The 17,779-nt window shown below is 42.2% G+C and overlaps 1 protein-coding gene across 1 annotated transcript in view; it reads right to left on the minus strand.

Moving 5' to 3' along the window:
- Positions 1 to 13,956, minus strand: part of FSHR (follicle stimulating hormone receptor) — a 75,335-nt gene extending 61,379 nt beyond the window's left edge. The window contains 3 exon segments of the mRNA XM_056487031.1: positions 13,697 to 13,874; positions 13,877 to 13,914; positions 13,916 to 13,956. Coding sequence (XP_056343006.1) covers positions 13,697 to 13,874; positions 13,877 to 13,914; positions 13,916 to 13,956 — 257 coding nt within the window.
- Between the last annotated feature and the right edge of the window lie 3,823 nt (positions 13,957 to 17,779).

Here is a 17,779-nt window from a genome sequence, read left to right on the forward strand (position 1 = left end):
GCTAAATTAAAAACAATGATAACTTGCTGTGACAGAAGGTAATTAAGGGATATAAGTCGTATAAGAACTTGGCTATTTCTAATGCTCTCATTTTATTCTAAACATCCATTCATGAGATACATGAGAAAAACATTGCCAGGACTCCTTGGCTTCTGTTAGCTGGCCCTTCAGTGCTGATGGCCAAGTGCTAAAGCAATGCAGTTAAAGACTGCATTATGACACAATCTAATGGAAATCAATAGGAATTCTTCCACTGATTTTTCAATACCTACTGGACAGACAATTTACTGCATGCAGAAACCTGAATAATGGGAACAGAGGTTAACCCATCAGTGGTGCAGTGATAATCTCTTCATGCTGAGATGGAGTTGTCCCAGTCAGAGTTTCTAACAAAGAAATGAGTTGGCCTCACATTCTTCTCCGGCGACATCCACAATCAGCCACCGTTCCGTACATTAAGTGCTGCACATCTTATCTAGCTGATAGAATTTGCTGCAAGATGCTTGGTTAACCATGTTTGGTTTAGCTTAAGGGCAAGCAAAAATGACAGTCAGCATCAAGCACTAAACCTGAAATGTCCCTGCAAAGTTTCACACTTACCCTTCCAGAATCATTATGTGTTCCCTCAGATTTATTTCAAATGTCTGCATCATTATTCTACTCCAATTGCAGCTTCCCTGCAGAACCTTCTTTTTCCATGTTTTACATGGCAAAAAATCTTTTAAGTTTCAAAGACAAGTTGGCCTTGCAAAGAAATGTGAGAATGCATGGATTTTGTAGCTGATTACTTTGTCAAGAAAATCTGCTGCTAATTTATACCCCTTGACCTGTCGGGTGAGATTCAGTGCTTGTTATTTCAGCCCTTTTGATTATTTCACCTCAATCGCCAACCACTTTTTTTTTTTTTTTTTTTTTTTTTTCATATGACATTCATATCTGTTCTTGCAAATAGATAGAGTTCAGAGTAGGTATGATCACAGTCATTCTCTCTCACTTTCTCAGATTAAGGAATGCTTCTGGCAATGAGAAAATGAATATTTGTTTTGAGTTTGACAGTTGTAAAGGATGTTTATTTCCAAGGGCTTTGTTTATAAGGCTGCAGTGTTTAAAAGAATATTCTCTGTTGCTTTTGGACTCCTTCTCCAGTCCCTTCCCCAGCTCCACTGCCCTTCTCTGCAGTCTCTCCACCCCCTCAATGTTTTCCTGTAGTGAGGGCCCAGAACTGGACACAGCACTCCTGGTGTGGCCTCAACAATGCTAAGTACAGGGGGACAATCATTGCCCTGTTCTTGACACCACATTATCCTTGACACAGGCCAGGATGCTATTGGCTTTCTTGGCCCCCTGGGCACACAATGGCTCATGTTCAGGGCTGCCAACCAGCACCCCCAGTTCCTTTTCTGCTGGGCAGTTTCCCAGCCACTCTGCCCCCAGTCTGCAGCTCTGCACGGGATTGTTGTGGTCTAAGAGCAGGAAGAGCACTTGGTCTTGCTGAACCTCACAGCTCTGGTCTCAGCCCATCTGTCCTGCCTGTACAGATCCCTCTGCAGAGCTTCCTGCCTCCAGCAGATCAACCCTCCCACCCAGCTTGGTGTCATCTGTGCTCAAGGATGCTCTCCATACCCTCATCATCAGGAAAGATATCCAACAGGACTGGCCCCAATATTGAGCCCTGGGAGGACACCTCCAGGCACCTACTGGATGCATCACTGTTCATCACCACTGCCTAGGTCTGGCCATCCAGCCAGTTCTTACTGATTCCTCACTTATCCTGTACGTGCTCACATGTGAGTGCTTGTGATCACACTCAAGATGATCTGTTCCATAACCTTCCCTGGCACTGAGAACAGCTGACAGGCCTGTAGTTTCCTGGGAGCTCCTTCCAGCCCTTCTTGTGGATGGATGTGATATGCTGTGCAACCTCCAGTTGTCTGGGACTTCCCTGGTTTAAGCAGGACTGATGGCAAATGAGGGAAAGTGGCTTGGTGAGCCCTTCCACCAGCTCCCTTGGTGCTTTTGGGTGAATCAAACCTGGTGCCATAGGCTTGTGAGTTTCTAGGTGGCCCAGCACATAACTAATTACATACTCCTGGATTAGAGGGGCTCTATTTTCTCCCCACCCCTGTTTATGAGGTCACAGGGCTGGTTACCCTGAGGAAAACTGGTCTTACTGTAAAAGAGGCAAAAAAGAAATTAAGCATCACAGCCTCTTCTTCATCCTATATAGCAAGCATTGAAAATATAGAAAGCCACAACCAAAATATTTTCTGCCTTTGTATGCTTTTTGATTTTCCTATCTCCTTCACTCAAGGGTAATCTTCCAAGGCACACAGATGTTTTGGCTGATTTTCCTTTATCTGGCAGCAGTAGCCTCTCAGTGAGTACTGCTATTTCAGCATGGAGATAGCAGGGAATGATTAGTGATTGGTTTGACACTGTTTTCTTTCTGGACAGTATTTTACATCACCACTTCTCAATAAGATCAGCAAGGGCAAAGACCATTCAGATGACCATGCAAGCTAAGCATACCTTGGAAAGCATGCTCCTAGGCACGCTGGCAGGGGAAACATGGGCAGTAGCTTCTGCTAAGCAGCTGCTGAAATACAGATACTGAGGCTGGAAAAGACCTTCCTCTAAAAGGAACTCAAAGCCACAGAAACTCCAACACTGGTGCTATAGTTGATGTTGAAGGTGAAATTTAGACCTCCACATAGCCTGGGTGAACTTTTTCCTTCTTTGGGCCATTTTAAGAAAACAGTTAGCATCTCACTGAAGCCAAGGCTTCTGGGACTTTTGGGCTTCTAGGATGGAGAGCCATCCTGAACCACTTGAGTTCAGACTAACAAAACTATGTTGCTATGCAACATAGGCTGAAGCCCAAAGCTGTTCATAAAAGTAGGATACCAGCATGTGGTGTTTTATGGAAATCTATAAACTCCTTTATACAATGGACATTGTAAAGATGTACTCTAGCTGGCAAGTTAGGCTGATAAAAATAGCAGTCTGCCACCCCACCAGATCAGAGGTTAAGAAGCTCTCTGTGGAATGCAGAAAATCTTCAAGGAGACGCAAGCAGGGACTTGTGAGGCACCCCTTGCCTCATTGCCTATTTTAGCTGATAACCACCGTGTGCACTCAGCCTGGAGGACACTAAAGAGATGAATCCACACCTAGAACCAAGGCTGGCTCCTGGCAGCCTGACACAGAGGGAGAAAAAAAAGCAAAGTCTTCCAAAGCCTTGAACAAAGTCTCCCTGATTTCCAGTGCCGCCAGAACGTCTCTTCCAGACAGTGCCCACGCCTCTGACAGACAAACAAAATGGAAAGCCTGAGCTGAGGCTGGTCTGCAGCCCTGAGGCTACCAGCTACCAGACCAGGGCACCAGCACATCCAAGGGCAAGCACTCCTCAGTGGGAACTGCATGGAGACTGCTGGCTCCATGTCCAGTGCTCTGTTGAGCTCTGGATGGACATGCTCCAATTTCTAGGGTAAGGTGTTCAAAACCCAACGTGATTTCTGGCAGTGTGCTCATCCACACAGACGTAACACAGCAAAAACCTGTAGAGAAATGGATACTGTAAATGTATATTTAAAAAAATTCCTGTAGACGCAATGTTCATGCATTTGTGAAGCTCTTTAGCTAAGGAGAAACACAGAGAGCAATTAAACTCATAAAAGGGTGAAAACCTTCCAATTAGTGCTCCATAGGCAGCCCTACTGACCATAACAGAGCCAACAGTAAGCCATAATTGAAATTCTCACAAAAATCTCCACCTCAGCTGTCTTTAAATTACTGACTGTAACACCACTGTGAAATGCTTCTCTTCTAATACAGTGACAGAAACTGATACAATAAAAGTGCAGAGATGAAGAAAGTGGAAAAGGTGATGATGCAGATGTACCAAGTCAATAAAAATGCATTTGAGGGAAAAAACCCTGAAACTTTACGCCTCACTTGACATTAAAAAATAGTAGAGTTATAACTTTCTCTGCAGAGAAGTAGTTATTAGAAAGAAATACCAATAAGCAAGAGGTAATTTTTTTTTTTTGTTTGCTATTTGAAAAAGGGAAACATTTTGCCATAGGAGAACAGTCTGGTGAATAAGGTAGGTTAAACCCTCTACTCTTGGGAAATTGCTCATCTCTTGCAACCCATGGCTTTGCTATTACTGTAATGGATAAAAATACATTTTCATACTTACCAGGAATGTTGTGAAATCTGTTAATATTTATAGAAAGCCTTGTGAGCCCTAAGACAGTCTTATCAATTCCACATGACCCATGAAAACAATTAAAATCTCCTTTAATCATTTAAAATAAATGTAATTTTTTTTTAGCCTATTTCATTTGTGCTTTCAAAAATGCCCACTTTATTTTTCCCCACAGTGGTTTCCTGTCTACTTGCAATAGCACAAAGTCCTGAATCTGCAAATATGTGCAGACAGGTACTTTTGCACCTGTGATTTGTCCCACTGGGAAGCAGTGGAGCTGCCTGGGCAAGCAATTAGGATGTGTATGAATGCCTGTGGAATCAGACCTTGGATTTTCCCTCACAGGGGCCACTAATGCTGATTTCAAAGGACTGGAGAATGAGGTCTGGGCTTCATCTGCCATGGCAACAATTTACTGCAGATAGGAAATTACAGCTCGTGGGATTCGGATACAGCGAGTATTTCCCAAACCAGCAATTCCACCTAGACAGAATTATTCTGCCAAGGCATTTCTTGGTCTGCTGTCGTTTTCTAGCACAGTCTGTGCTTCTTTTATGACTCTTCACTTACCAAAAAATGAAAAGTAAAAATTTCCATAGCAGTGCTGTTGGCCAAAGAAAACTTTGGGGACAAGAGAAGATTTTTAGCATCCACCCACTGTCTTTCCATGGGTTTATAGCCCCTCTACTTATACCTTGCTTGTTCAGAGATCTATGTGTGTCTATAAAAATTCCTGCTGGGAGGCTGGACTCCAAGGAAAGACTCTTCAGAATTGATTGCTTCCCAGTAGTTATCAAGAAGAAAAAAAAATGGATTTGGCTGATCTGTGCTCCTTTTTTTTAAAAAATAAAAGCTGTAGAGAGACTGGAGACGCCAGAGAAAGCAGCACAGGTGGTGTTTCCACTGCTGGAGACAGATGTGCTCTCTTACCTCAGTGATTGTCTGTGGCTTTCACAGGCATGAATGTTTCCCTTCCAGGGAAAATACCTATTGGGCTACCAAAGGCAATAGCCTAATGAGTTTATACCATGTGATGGTACAAGTGAAAAAAAGAAATCAGAGCTTAGCCTGAAGGTAAGCACTGAAATCCAAACCTCTCAAAGCCAAGTGTAGGCAGGACTGTTACACCAGAGATTATTTCTAAGCACAAGACACAGCACAGAACATGAAACCATCAAGAGGCTTTCAAAGGTGTCTTCAAAAGAAAACCATTATAATTCTTAATCTGGCTATGTGACAATCCTTTTCAGTGAAGAAAACCAACCTCAGATAATCACATATCACTTCTTCCCATCCCATGCTCCTGGTTTTGGGAAAAAAAGACAGGCAGAGGGTCCCTCCTTCCATTACTACTCTCTCACCTTAGCCTGGGCCCTTTCAGGAGTTACAGCTACAGATCCATGTTACTGTTTTCCAATCTCATCCTCTTTGCCCAGAGCCAAACTGGTGGAGGAAGAAGTTAAACACAGACACCCTGTGCACATACACAGGTGTGTGGACACACTTCTTGGGTAGGATCTAGTTCTGGGGTAAGAGGAAGGGAAGATGTCTTTGTAAGTATCCCATGCTATCCCAAAGTTCTATGTTTAGAGCATAAATACAGGACACCAGAAACTCTCCAGAAAACAAGCACTACCTTCTTTTCCAAGCTTCACACAGTCCATCAAGTTTGTCATTGCGTGCTACTATTTCAAATTAAAAAAAAAACAACTTCTGATCTTCATTTGAAAGTATATTCCTCCTTTCTCCACACTCAAACAAAAGATGAATCAAACACTGAAAACTTGGAAATTTTCCCCACTGCATATTTAGGCACATGGTGTTTTTGGAAAATCACTGAAGATTCACAGATTCCCGACTAATAAATATTTACAAATCAATTCCAATTAACTGGCTGTATTTGGGCAAGGATTCATATCAGAGAGTACATCCTCATGTATGTGGATATGGGGAAGCATTATGCCAATAGGATCATTCTCAGAATCATTGACAAAACAGAATTTCCAGGCAAATATGTTAAAATGCTGACTAGTAATAGCACTCTTGAATAGATAAGAGAGTGAGCAGAGCTGAAAGCTTCAGCCTGCAGCTCACCTAGTGGGTAGATGCTTAAAATTGAGGCTGTCTTGTCTACAGGAAGATCTGAGTATGCTATGTTTAAGGATACAGCATTATTTAGTTAGTCCAGGCAAAGAGGGAGGCTCAATATATTTATGAAAAGCAAGGATTTATACAGCTGGGTTGGGTTGGAGGCTGTTTTTGTTTCACTCAGACACATATCTCCCTCTGCATATAATAACAGTCTGTAAATTCTCTTTTAGCTACCCAGGAGCAAATGATTGTAGGTGGCTTGATAAGGTAATGGGAGATAAAAAGCATCCCTACCTTCCAGGCTGAGCTTCTACAAGACTTAAAGATAGTTGGAGGAAAACATTGAGCAAAAGTAAACAAACCCCAAGCTTTTCTGACCCTAGACCCTCAAGATCAAAGAAATTACACCCAAGTAAAAGGCAGAAATTGGACTCCTTATTATAGTGTATGTGAGACAATTAGAAGAAATAATTTTCTATACTCTTACATGAAATCCATGCTTGGTCTGACCTATAATTTGAAATAAGCTTCATTTTAATGACTTAAATTTCACTGCTAATAAGAGCAGCCCAATCAAACTACAGGCAGAGTGTGTGAAATAATTTACAGATTTTTGTCTGAAAAGGTCAAGGTCTTAAACAAAGAAAAGTGGCTTTTCCTACCAGAGTGCTTGCCCCTCACTGTGTAAAAGTAATAAACTACTATGAAAAATAATACCTGTCTTTTGTGCCCAAACTATCTTGTTTACTGAACACAAACACACACACAATACTCACACACACTCACTCATTCCCAATCAGCTGCTGCCAAAATGAACAACACGTGGCTGAGAGAGGTCCCCATTGCCAGATGGTGAAAATGAAAGGAGTTCTTCCCACTGAAGTTAATGAAGCTATGACAATTTAAATTAACTGTGAGCCTACCCCAAATATCTGTTAACTAGCCTGCACAAGGACTCAGGAAAGTTAAGCAGAATGAACTAAATTGCCAACAAGAGAGGAGAGAGTGAGGCATGTTGAACTCTGCAAGGGTTTATTTGGCTCCTCAGTTGGGTGTCTCATTGCTTATTTTTCCTTGGCAGATGACTCTGCTTGGCTCTGCAGGCAGTTAGAGCAGCTCTCCCTTTGGGATGTATATTCTTACTTAGCACCTCTCCTCTGGGCCACTCTTTTTCTGTTTTTGTGGCATTCCTCATCCACTCTCTTCCACTGTCACCCTTGTTAAACTCTCACACAAGCAGTGTTTCCAGTGACATGTCAGCCTGATGAGACCCTCCAGCATCTGCAAAGAAAACCCTGGAGCTGCACATTAGACTTGCTCCTGCTGGCTTATCAGGTGACACATTTTATGTGTGACAGTCTTCCAGAGGAATGTGATTTGCAGCTTTTAAAGACACATCTCACTGAGGATCTATTCTGCAGAAATAATCTCAGAAATGTATTGGGGATTATCAAGTATTTGAGAAGCTTTTTTAAAATTTTATTTTTTATTTAAGTTGCATGGCCTGGGATATTGAGGGAGATAATAAGCTTTACTCTTCAAGACTGCAATGCTGATATGAATCTGCTAAGTGTCTGATTTAGAAAATTATGAACTCAAATTCCCAACATGCCATTTATAAACCTGACTGAGGAGCTGAAAGCACAGCTGCATGAACAAATACAGGGATAACAGATGAACTGGCCTGGCTTGGTGGCTCTTACAGCACAGCAACCTGTACCCTGCTGGTCAGAGCATGAGTGGCACTGGCACATATATCCCTTTCTGCATCCCTTCTTCATAAACACCCTGAGCTCCCTGTGTAAGGGATGGGAAGGCAGCTCATTGAAGCTGAGGCTGAACCACATAAGCACTTTAATGTCACTCAAACTCTTGAAAGCGTTTCTCTAGAGCTCTGACTATGCTCTGCTCTCCCAGCCAGCAGTAGTCATCTTTGAGTGATACTCAGAAGGATTCCCTGTGCCAAAGTGTCCCTTCATGGGATGAGAGATGGAGTTAATATATTTTAATATTAGACACGAGAAGGCAACAAAATCTGAAACAGTGTTTTACTTCTGCAGAGTGAAAAGTGATGAGTTGTAAGAAACTGGGAGTAAATGAAGCTAGGAAATCATCCATACTGTTGAAGTGTTTAGCCTAACATACCACTCAGAGCAAAGGAAATTAACTGCTGCATGACACCAGTGAATTCATGACTCCTCAAATCTGCTCAGTGATTCATGTTCTTGTTGGAGAAGTAAAAGATAGACCTCCATCCTACTTTGCAATGTTCCCTAGGCTTACCAGTTTCTCAAGTTTTACCACACTTTAGCTTAAAACTACTAATTTCAGATCTTAGTAGGGATTTCCTTTCCTGCTGTGCCTCAACACTAACTTTGGTATTTACCAGATCCCATCTCTTGAATAACATTACTGTCAAACTCTCCTGGGTTTTTAACTATATTCATTACTTGAATGGGGAGACACACAAGATGAAGACACCATATTTGAGACAAGAAAATGCAACTCCTACAAATTACTACTTTGATCTTCCAAACATTTTCGAGAAACATTTATTATTATCTCGTTCAGTAGGCACGTTTTGATTGTTTGCAGGAACTGAACCAAAACATATCCAAAATGTCTAACAGAGAGGCTTCATTTCAGGACATGGAGCCCATCAGCCCAGGAGCCCATTTTACCTCATTTCAGATGTGACACAGGCTGGTTTGTGTGTGTGTGTGTGTGTGTAACAGACTATGGAAAAAACCAGAATTTATACATTTATACATTGAGATAATGTCTCTGTGGCTGACCCCAGTGAAGGGCACCAGCTTGGTACCTCCCTCCCCCCAACCCAATGATGCATGCAAACAAAATCAAGTGTTGGCTTTCACTGGTTCCCTGCAAAAAGCTCAGTGATTTATCAATTCATTAAATTTTAAGCGAATGAACTTTCATTTAAAAGATATATTTTACACATACATATACATACACACACACACACACACAACTATACATCTTCAGACTTGGCCAGACCTCCCTCATACATGCATCAAGCTGCAGACCCTGTAAGTAAGGTAAAGCCATGTTCAAGTATTTATTTATAACATCAGGAGTAAGCAGAGTGCTGAACTGCAAAGCAGCTTCCATTGTGTGATAACTCCTTGTGCTCAAAAGCTCCTGAAGGTTTAGAAATGGAATGTTTCTGTAAAGATATATATTTGGTCATTTATACCAGCCAAGGATCTGTCCTGCTGGGTTTATTATCCCATTCTGTAATTTTCTTCTGTTTCTTTCTCTTCCTCTCTTATGATCTGCCTATTTCTTTTTATCCTCCAAATTAAAATGTCAAATACAGAATCCAGCTTAAGCATTGGACCACTGCACAGATACACAGACATCAATCTTACAGCAACTGTGTTGCTTTCTCTGTCAAGTAGGAACTGAATGTAAATTCAGGAAGAGAATAATGTAACCCTAACAGACGCAAAGTTGGTTTAAATTAAAAACTAAAATAATTTAAAAGGCTTTAGTCAGCATGTAATATGTTCTCCATATGCTCTGCTGTGAAAACATCCTCTTCTCATTCCTGAAAAATGTAGGTTTATTGATTAGCTATATGATTAACCACCATAACACAGAGAGTTCAAAGCTTCATGGGTCTTCATTTCATTAGTTTGCTTTCTCCTCTCACACCTTGCCTTTAAGGTAAAGTCAGTCCATCAGTATAAACACCCAAGCAAGAAGTGTGGCTGTTTGCAGGTTTCAGTGTAATTTCAACTCTAAGTGTGAAAGAATAATAATAATAAAAAAATCCTAATTGCAGTTGTCAATAACAGTGTTGCAGCTACAATTCACATAATTTGCAGCTTCAGTCCCCTGGGAAGCACATCTGACTCAGTACATAACACAGGACTTGCTATTTCTAGGCAGCTGCTGTTTTAGTCCTCAGACATCTACTCAGCCTTGACTTGATAGTCTAAAGTAAATATCCTTGAGCAGTTGTACAAAAACACCTATGCAGCAAGCAAGTAAAAATCCCTGCTGTTTATAGTTTGCAGATGCTTGGGAGAAAGCACTCTATGTAACACACCTCTGAACTGCTCTGACAATGGCTAAACTGCCTCCCAGAATCATGGAATCACTGTGGCTGGAAACAACTCCTGGATAATTGAGTCTAGCCAGGAAGCCAGCACCACCTTGGTCACCACTAAACCATGTCCCCAAGTGCCACATCCACAACACTTATGGGGATGGGGATTCCAATGCCTGATGACCCTTCCAGGGAAGAAATTTTTCCTAATATTGAACCTAAACTCCTCCTGGCACAACTGGAGGCCATTGCCTGTTATCCTGTTACTTGGTGCTATTCAAATGCTTCTGCTTAAAGCAGTTTGTTAAATCTTAAGAAGGATCCCTTCTGAGAATGTTATTTTTGTCTGCATTACTATATCAAAGCAAGACCTCGAGTAAATGAAATCCTGCTGAATACTGATGATGGATTACAAAACTCAACACTGGATTTTTAAGGCTAGAATAGATCTTCAAGGAGCAAACTGTGCTGTTGCTACTGAGTCACTCCCTCCCCTTTTCCCCCAAGGCAATTAATTGGTAATACTTGACACAGGTGAGCCTCTAGTTTCTAGTGGATTGACTCCAAAGTTGTAAATCAGAGCCATCTCTCAGGCATTTTGGTATCTATTAAAAAATACCAAAAATTCTTCTATCCAGGCAAAGATTATAAAGCAGAACAGCTAATAACTACAGCCTCTCCTGTAAACACTCAGAACATGCCAGCTGCAGACTGCTTGGAAATCTGCAGAAAGCAATGTACAAACCAAGCTGTAATTATCCTCTCATGAGGTTTTGGCCTGTAAGTGAAAAAGTAGATGTGGCAGAGATTGGAGAGATGGAAGCCTGTGGATTCTGACCCCTGCTCTGTTTCCACAAGGTTAAGTCCAAAATGTAGGAAGCTAGCAGCCTTCCCTTTGCAGCACTCTTGCTAAAGCAGATGCCAGCCCAGCCAGGATCAAGCCCCTGTCTCATGCACCACACTGCAGAGCTCACATTTCCTTTGAGCCTAAGCTCTCTCTGTTGGGAAGCCAACCACAAAGAAATCCCTCATGGCAGCACGAGTTCAGGACCAACCCTCAAACACTAAAAAATAACTATTAAAAAATTCTGCTGTGGCAAAGAGATAATTACTAGTGAGGGCCCAATTTTTACATTTCTCATAGGTTTTCCTGACAAGTGTCAGAGCTGGCTGCCACATACCAGTGTCCCAACTTCAGACACAGCTGTAGCCAAACAGAAAAATGCAGCAAAGCGAGAAGTGCTTGAGGCTGAGCAGGCTCCTGCTCTCACACTAAAGCATTCACCAGCAGGCTATTCAACATTTTAAAGGCACTAGGGAAAGACTCTAGAATAACTTAGGTAAGCTATCAAAATCACATAAGGGAAGGTGAAGAGGTGTAAGTGTACTGAAGAAACCCTCTCCTTTATATTAAATAAAAGCAAAGAGCATCCAGACTCCCAGAATGAGCCCTTAAGTGAAAGAAGTACCTTGCAGGAGCTGTATGTAACAAGAAGTCTCTGCTTGTGTCCTGTACAGGGTTCTTAGACACCATGGCCTTCTGTGCTTAAGTTGATGCACTGATTTAATAACCCTTTTCACTTTTTGAGAAAACATAAAACAAGATCTTTCTGCCACCAGCAGTGCACCTGCAGTGTCATCTGGAGCAGTAAAATCTATTTTAGTCACCTGAATCACCCCACTGGGCACTCAGTGGAGAGATGCAGAGGAAAGCACTTTTCTAGAGCTCCTCTTTGATCCTGAATGAAAAATCTAAGATTTATTTGTCACTTGATAGCACTTCAGCTAATGTATCTAGCTTTGGTAATGCTAAGGTTTGGTATATTCAAAGCTGCTCTAGGCAGTTTCCAAATTTTTAAGGCATGCTTGAAGTCATTCCCAGGGCTATACTGATGGAATGGGGCCTGAATTACCTTCTGAGAAACCAAAATCTGGTTTATTTTGAGGAAGTGAGAGGAGAGTGAAGTTGAGCTCCAGTATTTGCACAACACTGGCAGAAGAAAGGATTTGTTTATTGTTTTCAGTCACATTAATGTTATATACTGCCTGTTTTACAGAACAACACTTGTGCTGAAAACCCACAAATTAGGATCCTCAGCAAACTCTTGAGAAGTTAACAAGGAGAGAACAAATCCCATTTTACTAACAGGTGCTTTTCAGTGATTTGCAGAAATAATTTAAAAATGCTTTTGTTTAATCCCTAGAAGGCAGACCTTAACTGTGTAATCTAAAGAAACAATCAAATCAAAATTAAACAAAATTAGCTGTATATGCCTGGAGCACAGTTCACTCAGTATTTAGATGACCTAAATCACAGATGGATTAGTTTTTCCTTTAGTTGTGAGAATGATTTAAACTTTTACTGACCTTTTGTGGTTAATTCAGACATTTCTCTCAAGTTTTCACTGCAGTCTGCTTAGTCAGTGAGTCAACTCCTCCTTCTGAACAAAACAAAACTTCTGCCCTAGGAAAACTGTGGCATAATAACCATGGATATACTGTGGTGTATAAAAATGGGATGGGGGTATATTTTTCTAACTAGTAACTCGTCATTCTTCATTGAATTCTCCCTTCAAAGTTGCCACTTGTTAATCAAAGGCTTTTTCCAGGACTACTCCTTTTGGTTTTGCTTTATGTTGTAACAATGCCAGATGTCTGTGGGGGTGTTGGCAAAGGATGATAAAACTTGTCTTAAAACTATTAAAATGAAAACAATCACTTGCAGTTAGATACTTGCCATTGCACAAACTCCTTTGTTTGCCTGTGCTACTGACCCAGAAAACAGCTGCCACAAACTGTTGCTCACATTAGTTTTATGAAAAATAATGAAAAAGCTTTAAGACAGACAAAACCCCTCCTCTGTCTTCACATTGCTCACTCCCTGTGGAGGAAGATCCCTCTCTGAATGTTTATCAGGGTCCTTTCTGCAATGCCTTTAAGATCTCAAAGGAAAAACATTAAGTTGCTTCTTTGCAAACAAGAGCAAACCACTGGAAAGCTCCTGCAGTACAAACTAACACTCATCATCAAGTTGTTTGGGGCAGACAAGTTGCTCTGCACGTTCCAACAACGCTAAAGCAAAGCTGTAAAGAAAACTTAGAGTTTAATGCTTCAAATGACTATCAGAGCACCAAGGATGCTTGCTTCAAATTCAGCCTGCACTTTGCATTATAGAGTGCAAAGTCCTTGCAATGAGCACGGTCAGAGAAATGGAGACGAGTTTCAAGGTGTAATTGAGCATCAGAGGAAGGGCTGTGGCCTGGAGTCTCCCAAGGGACTCCCTGCCAGCCTTGGCTGGCCAAGCAGCCGCTGGTACTTACAGCTCGGTGGTGTTGGCAGGGATGTCCCGGGGCACCTGGAGCACCTGGCTCTCCTGGCAGATGAAGACCCTGCCCAGGCAGTGGCAGGTGTGCTGCTGGCATCCCCGGCAGCCTGCCAGGAGCAGCAGCAGGCAGGCGAGGGCTGCAGGCATCTCTGCCCTCGCATCCGCGCCCGGCCCTTTATCGGGAAGGCGAGAGCGCTCCGGCCTCCCAGGCCAGCCTCTGGAGCAGGATCCGCCCAGAAAGCCGGGACAAACCATGTGGTTGTCAGGGGATGGCTCCTCAGCAGAGTCACTGAGCCTCAGTGACCCCAAATTCCTCCTGGCCTTGCAGTGGGACCGAGACGAGCAGCGCGGGTTTTTAATGGCACGAGTATTTTGTGTTTCAAGTGGTGTTGACATCAGGGGGCCCAGCTGTACTAACCAGGGCTCTTCAAATATGCTGGGAAAAGGTTTTTCCTTCTCAGCTACGCTGTTTTTCATGTTTTGCTTGGTGAGACCGAGGGACAGCAAAGCATTTTTACTTTCTACAGCCCAGACCCTTTTTGTCCCTGAAGGAGAAACACTCTGTTTATGGAACTATTTATGCACCCATTCATGGATCCAAGGGCTCCTGCTTCTGTATTGCTCCTAGGCAAAATAACATGTTATTATTTTATATAGTCTACTTCATGAGGTAAAAGCTCTTTAGACCTGAAGCCAAGGCTAAATAATGCCTTTTTTTTTTTTTTTTTTTTTTTTTTTTACAAACTATGGTTATTTTTCATGCAGTTGCTGATTCATCTCCTTTTTTTCTTTGGCACCTTTGTTGGAATCCAAACAGAAGAAGGCTCCACAATCCAAATTGCCCCTGTGGACTGTTAAACTAATTTCATCACCTGGAAGAGAAATCCCAGAAATATTGCCAAATGACTATTTGTGACACAACAGGAGGAAAACAGCTTCAAGAATATAATCAGAAGACATAGATGTTGAACCTTGTCTTTGAGTCCCTATTTGTTTTGTTTACTTTTTTGATGGAATTAAAATATCTCACTACAAATGTTAATCCTTGAGGAGGGGGCCCTGTGAACTCTTTGCTGTCACTGAGTCATGTTGCACTTCTCTACAAGACACCTGAAATCAGCATTTTTACATGAAAGTGGTTTCGGGTTTTGTGTGTGTGTGTGTGTTTTTGGTTTTTTTTGGGTTTTTTTGAGTGTTTTGTTAATTTGTTTTTCTTTTAAACTGTAAATAGCTGTTTCACACCTACAGAGTTTATAAATCATGTGCATTTTAAATAGGTGAGGGAGCCATGGGTGATTCTGCTGAACCTGACTCACATTTAATCCTTCCCATTGCTTGGAAGGATTTCTTATTCTTGTTAAAAGCTGCTGTTAGCTTGTTTGTAATGGACTTTTTAATCGTTGTTTTTTTTTTTCTTTTTATTTCTTTCATAATCAAGAAGCATTAACAAATCACAGAATAACTAGGTTGGAAGAGACCTCCAAGATCATAAAGTCCATGCCCTAACACCTCAACTAGACCATGGCAACAAGTGCCACATCCAGTCCTTTATTAAATATATCCACCACCTTCCCAGGCAAAGCATTCCAATACAATATTATTTCTGTGAAAAACTTCTTCCTAATATCCAACCTGTATCTCCCTTGGCACAACTTGAGGCTGTGTCCTCTGGTTCTGACAGTTGCTGTGTGGAGAAGGAGACCAACCCCACCTCCAGCCACCTTCCAGGGAGTTGTAGAGAGTCTTAAGGTCGCTCCTGAGTCTCCTTTTCTCCAGGCTGAACCACCCCAGCTCCCTCAGCGTTCCTCACAGGGTTTGTGTTCCAAGCCCCCTCACCAGCCTTGTTGCCTCCTCTGGATGTGCTCAAGTGTCTCAAGGTCCTTCCTAAACTGAGGGGACAGAACTGGACACAGCACTCGAGGTCTGACTTCACTAGTGCCAAGGGGAAGAATGACCTCCCTGCTCCTGCTGGCCACAATGTTCCTGATCCAGGCCAGTGCCATTGGCCTTCTTGGCCACCAGGGCACACTGCTGGCTCATGTTCAGTCAGCTGTACCAGCACCCCCAGGTCCCCTTCTGCCTGGACACTGTCCAGCCACACCATCCCCAGCCTGTAACACTGCAGGGGGTTATTGTGGCCAAAATGCAGGACTTGACACTTGGACTTATTAAACCCCATCCTATTGAACTCTGCCCATCTATCCAGCCTGTCCTGGTCTCTCTGCAGAGTCCTTCTACCTTCCAACAGATCAACACACGCTCCCAGCTTAATGTATGCATATTTACTAATGAAAGACTCAATACCCCCATCCATGTCATCAATAAAAATATTGAACAGGACTGGCCCAGCACAGACCCCTGAGGGACACCACTGGTGCTGATCCCCAGCTGGATGCAGCACTGTTCACCTCCACTCTCTGGGCCTGGCCATCCAGCCAGTTCTTAACCCAGCAAAGAGTGCTCCTGTCCAAGCTGTGTGCTGTGGGAGACAGTGTCAAAGGCCTTGCTGAAGTCCAAACAGACAACATCCACAGCCCTTCCCACATCCACCTGGTCATAAAAGGAGATCAGGTTGGTCAAACCTGACCTACCCCTCCTAAACCCATGCTGGCTGGGTCTGATACCCTGGCCATCCTGTATGTGCTGTGTCATGGCACTCAGTTCCATAACCTTACCAGGTACTGAGGTCAAGCTAACTGGTTTATAATTTCTAGGATCCTCCTTCCCACCCGTTTTAGAAATGGGTATCACAATGGCCAGCTTCCAGTCATCTGGAAATTCACCAGTGAGCCAGGACTGTTGGTCCTGGAGAGCAACTGTGCAAACTCATGTGCCAGCTCCCTCATCATCCTGGGATGGGTCTCATCTAGTGCCATAGGTTTATGAATATCCACGCATCTCAGCAGTTCTCTGACTGCCTCCTCTTCCATAACAAGGGGGCCATTCTGCTTCCTGACACCATCTGCCAATCCAGGAGGACAATTATCCTGAGGATAAGCCACCTTCCTACTAAAGACTGAGGCAAAGAAGGCGTTAAGCACCTCCACCTTCTCCTCATCTGCAGTTACCAAGTTCCCTCCCTCACCCAATAGAGAACGAAGGTTGGTCTTATCCTTCCTTTTACCAGTAATATACTTGTTGAGACATTTTTTTATTATCCTTTACAGAAATTGCCATTTTAAGTTCATACTGAGCTTTGGCCTCCCTAATATTTTCCTACATGCCCCAGCAGCCCTCTTAAATACTTTCTGAGACACTTGACCCTCCTTCCAAAGATGATACATCCTCTTTTTATTCCTAAATTCCTTCAAAACCTCTTTGCCCAACCAGGCTGGACGTTTGCTTTGTCAACTCATCTTTTGGCACACAGGGAGAGGGACAGTTTCCATCATTCTCACTTTTAAACAAGCCTCATATTGTAGATGTTTCTTAAGGGAACTAATTAATATTTTAAAAATAATTACAATAACTCTTAACTTAAGAGTTGTCCCAGTTGCACCATATATTTGTTATTTTCCTCCCAGTCATTTAAGCCTACTCAAGATGAGACTTTATATTCACTTAGAAAAAAAAGTAAGGAAAAATCATGACAATATTTTTCTAATAATGGTAGGCTTATAATTAGTTGTAAGAGTATTCTTTTAGTTTTATGTGTTAAACAGAGTCCATTTTTATAAGTTTCATGAGAATGACAGTGACTGCCAGAAAAAAAGAATTCCTACAACCTTACTGACTTTTTCCTTATCTCTCTCTCATCCCTTCCCTTTGAAAGATCTTAAACCTACAAGGTCTTCTGAAATGAGTAAAACCTTCAGTCACCTTCATTCTCAATGGGATGAAAACTGCAGATTTGTACCCTATGATCAAACAAATTCCTATTTAGTTGAACTTTTGTTGTAGCCCACTGAATGTTGGAATAATGACACACTTCAGGATTTAAATAAATGCCAGGAAGACAAATAATTTTTGGAGCTTTGTCTTTTCAATACAAAGTCTTTAACTCCTGTAGTCATAGACTAAAAGCAGGCTGAAAAAAATCCCCAAAATGTCAAGTTTGAGGAATATAAAGGACACAGAA

The sequence above is a fragment of the Oenanthe melanoleuca genome, chromosome 3, assembly GCF_029582105.1.
Source record: "Oenanthe melanoleuca isolate GR-GAL-2019-014 chromosome 3, OMel1.0, whole genome shotgun sequence".
NCBI lineage: Eukaryota > Metazoa > Chordata > Aves > Passeriformes > Muscicapidae > Oenanthe > Oenanthe melanoleuca.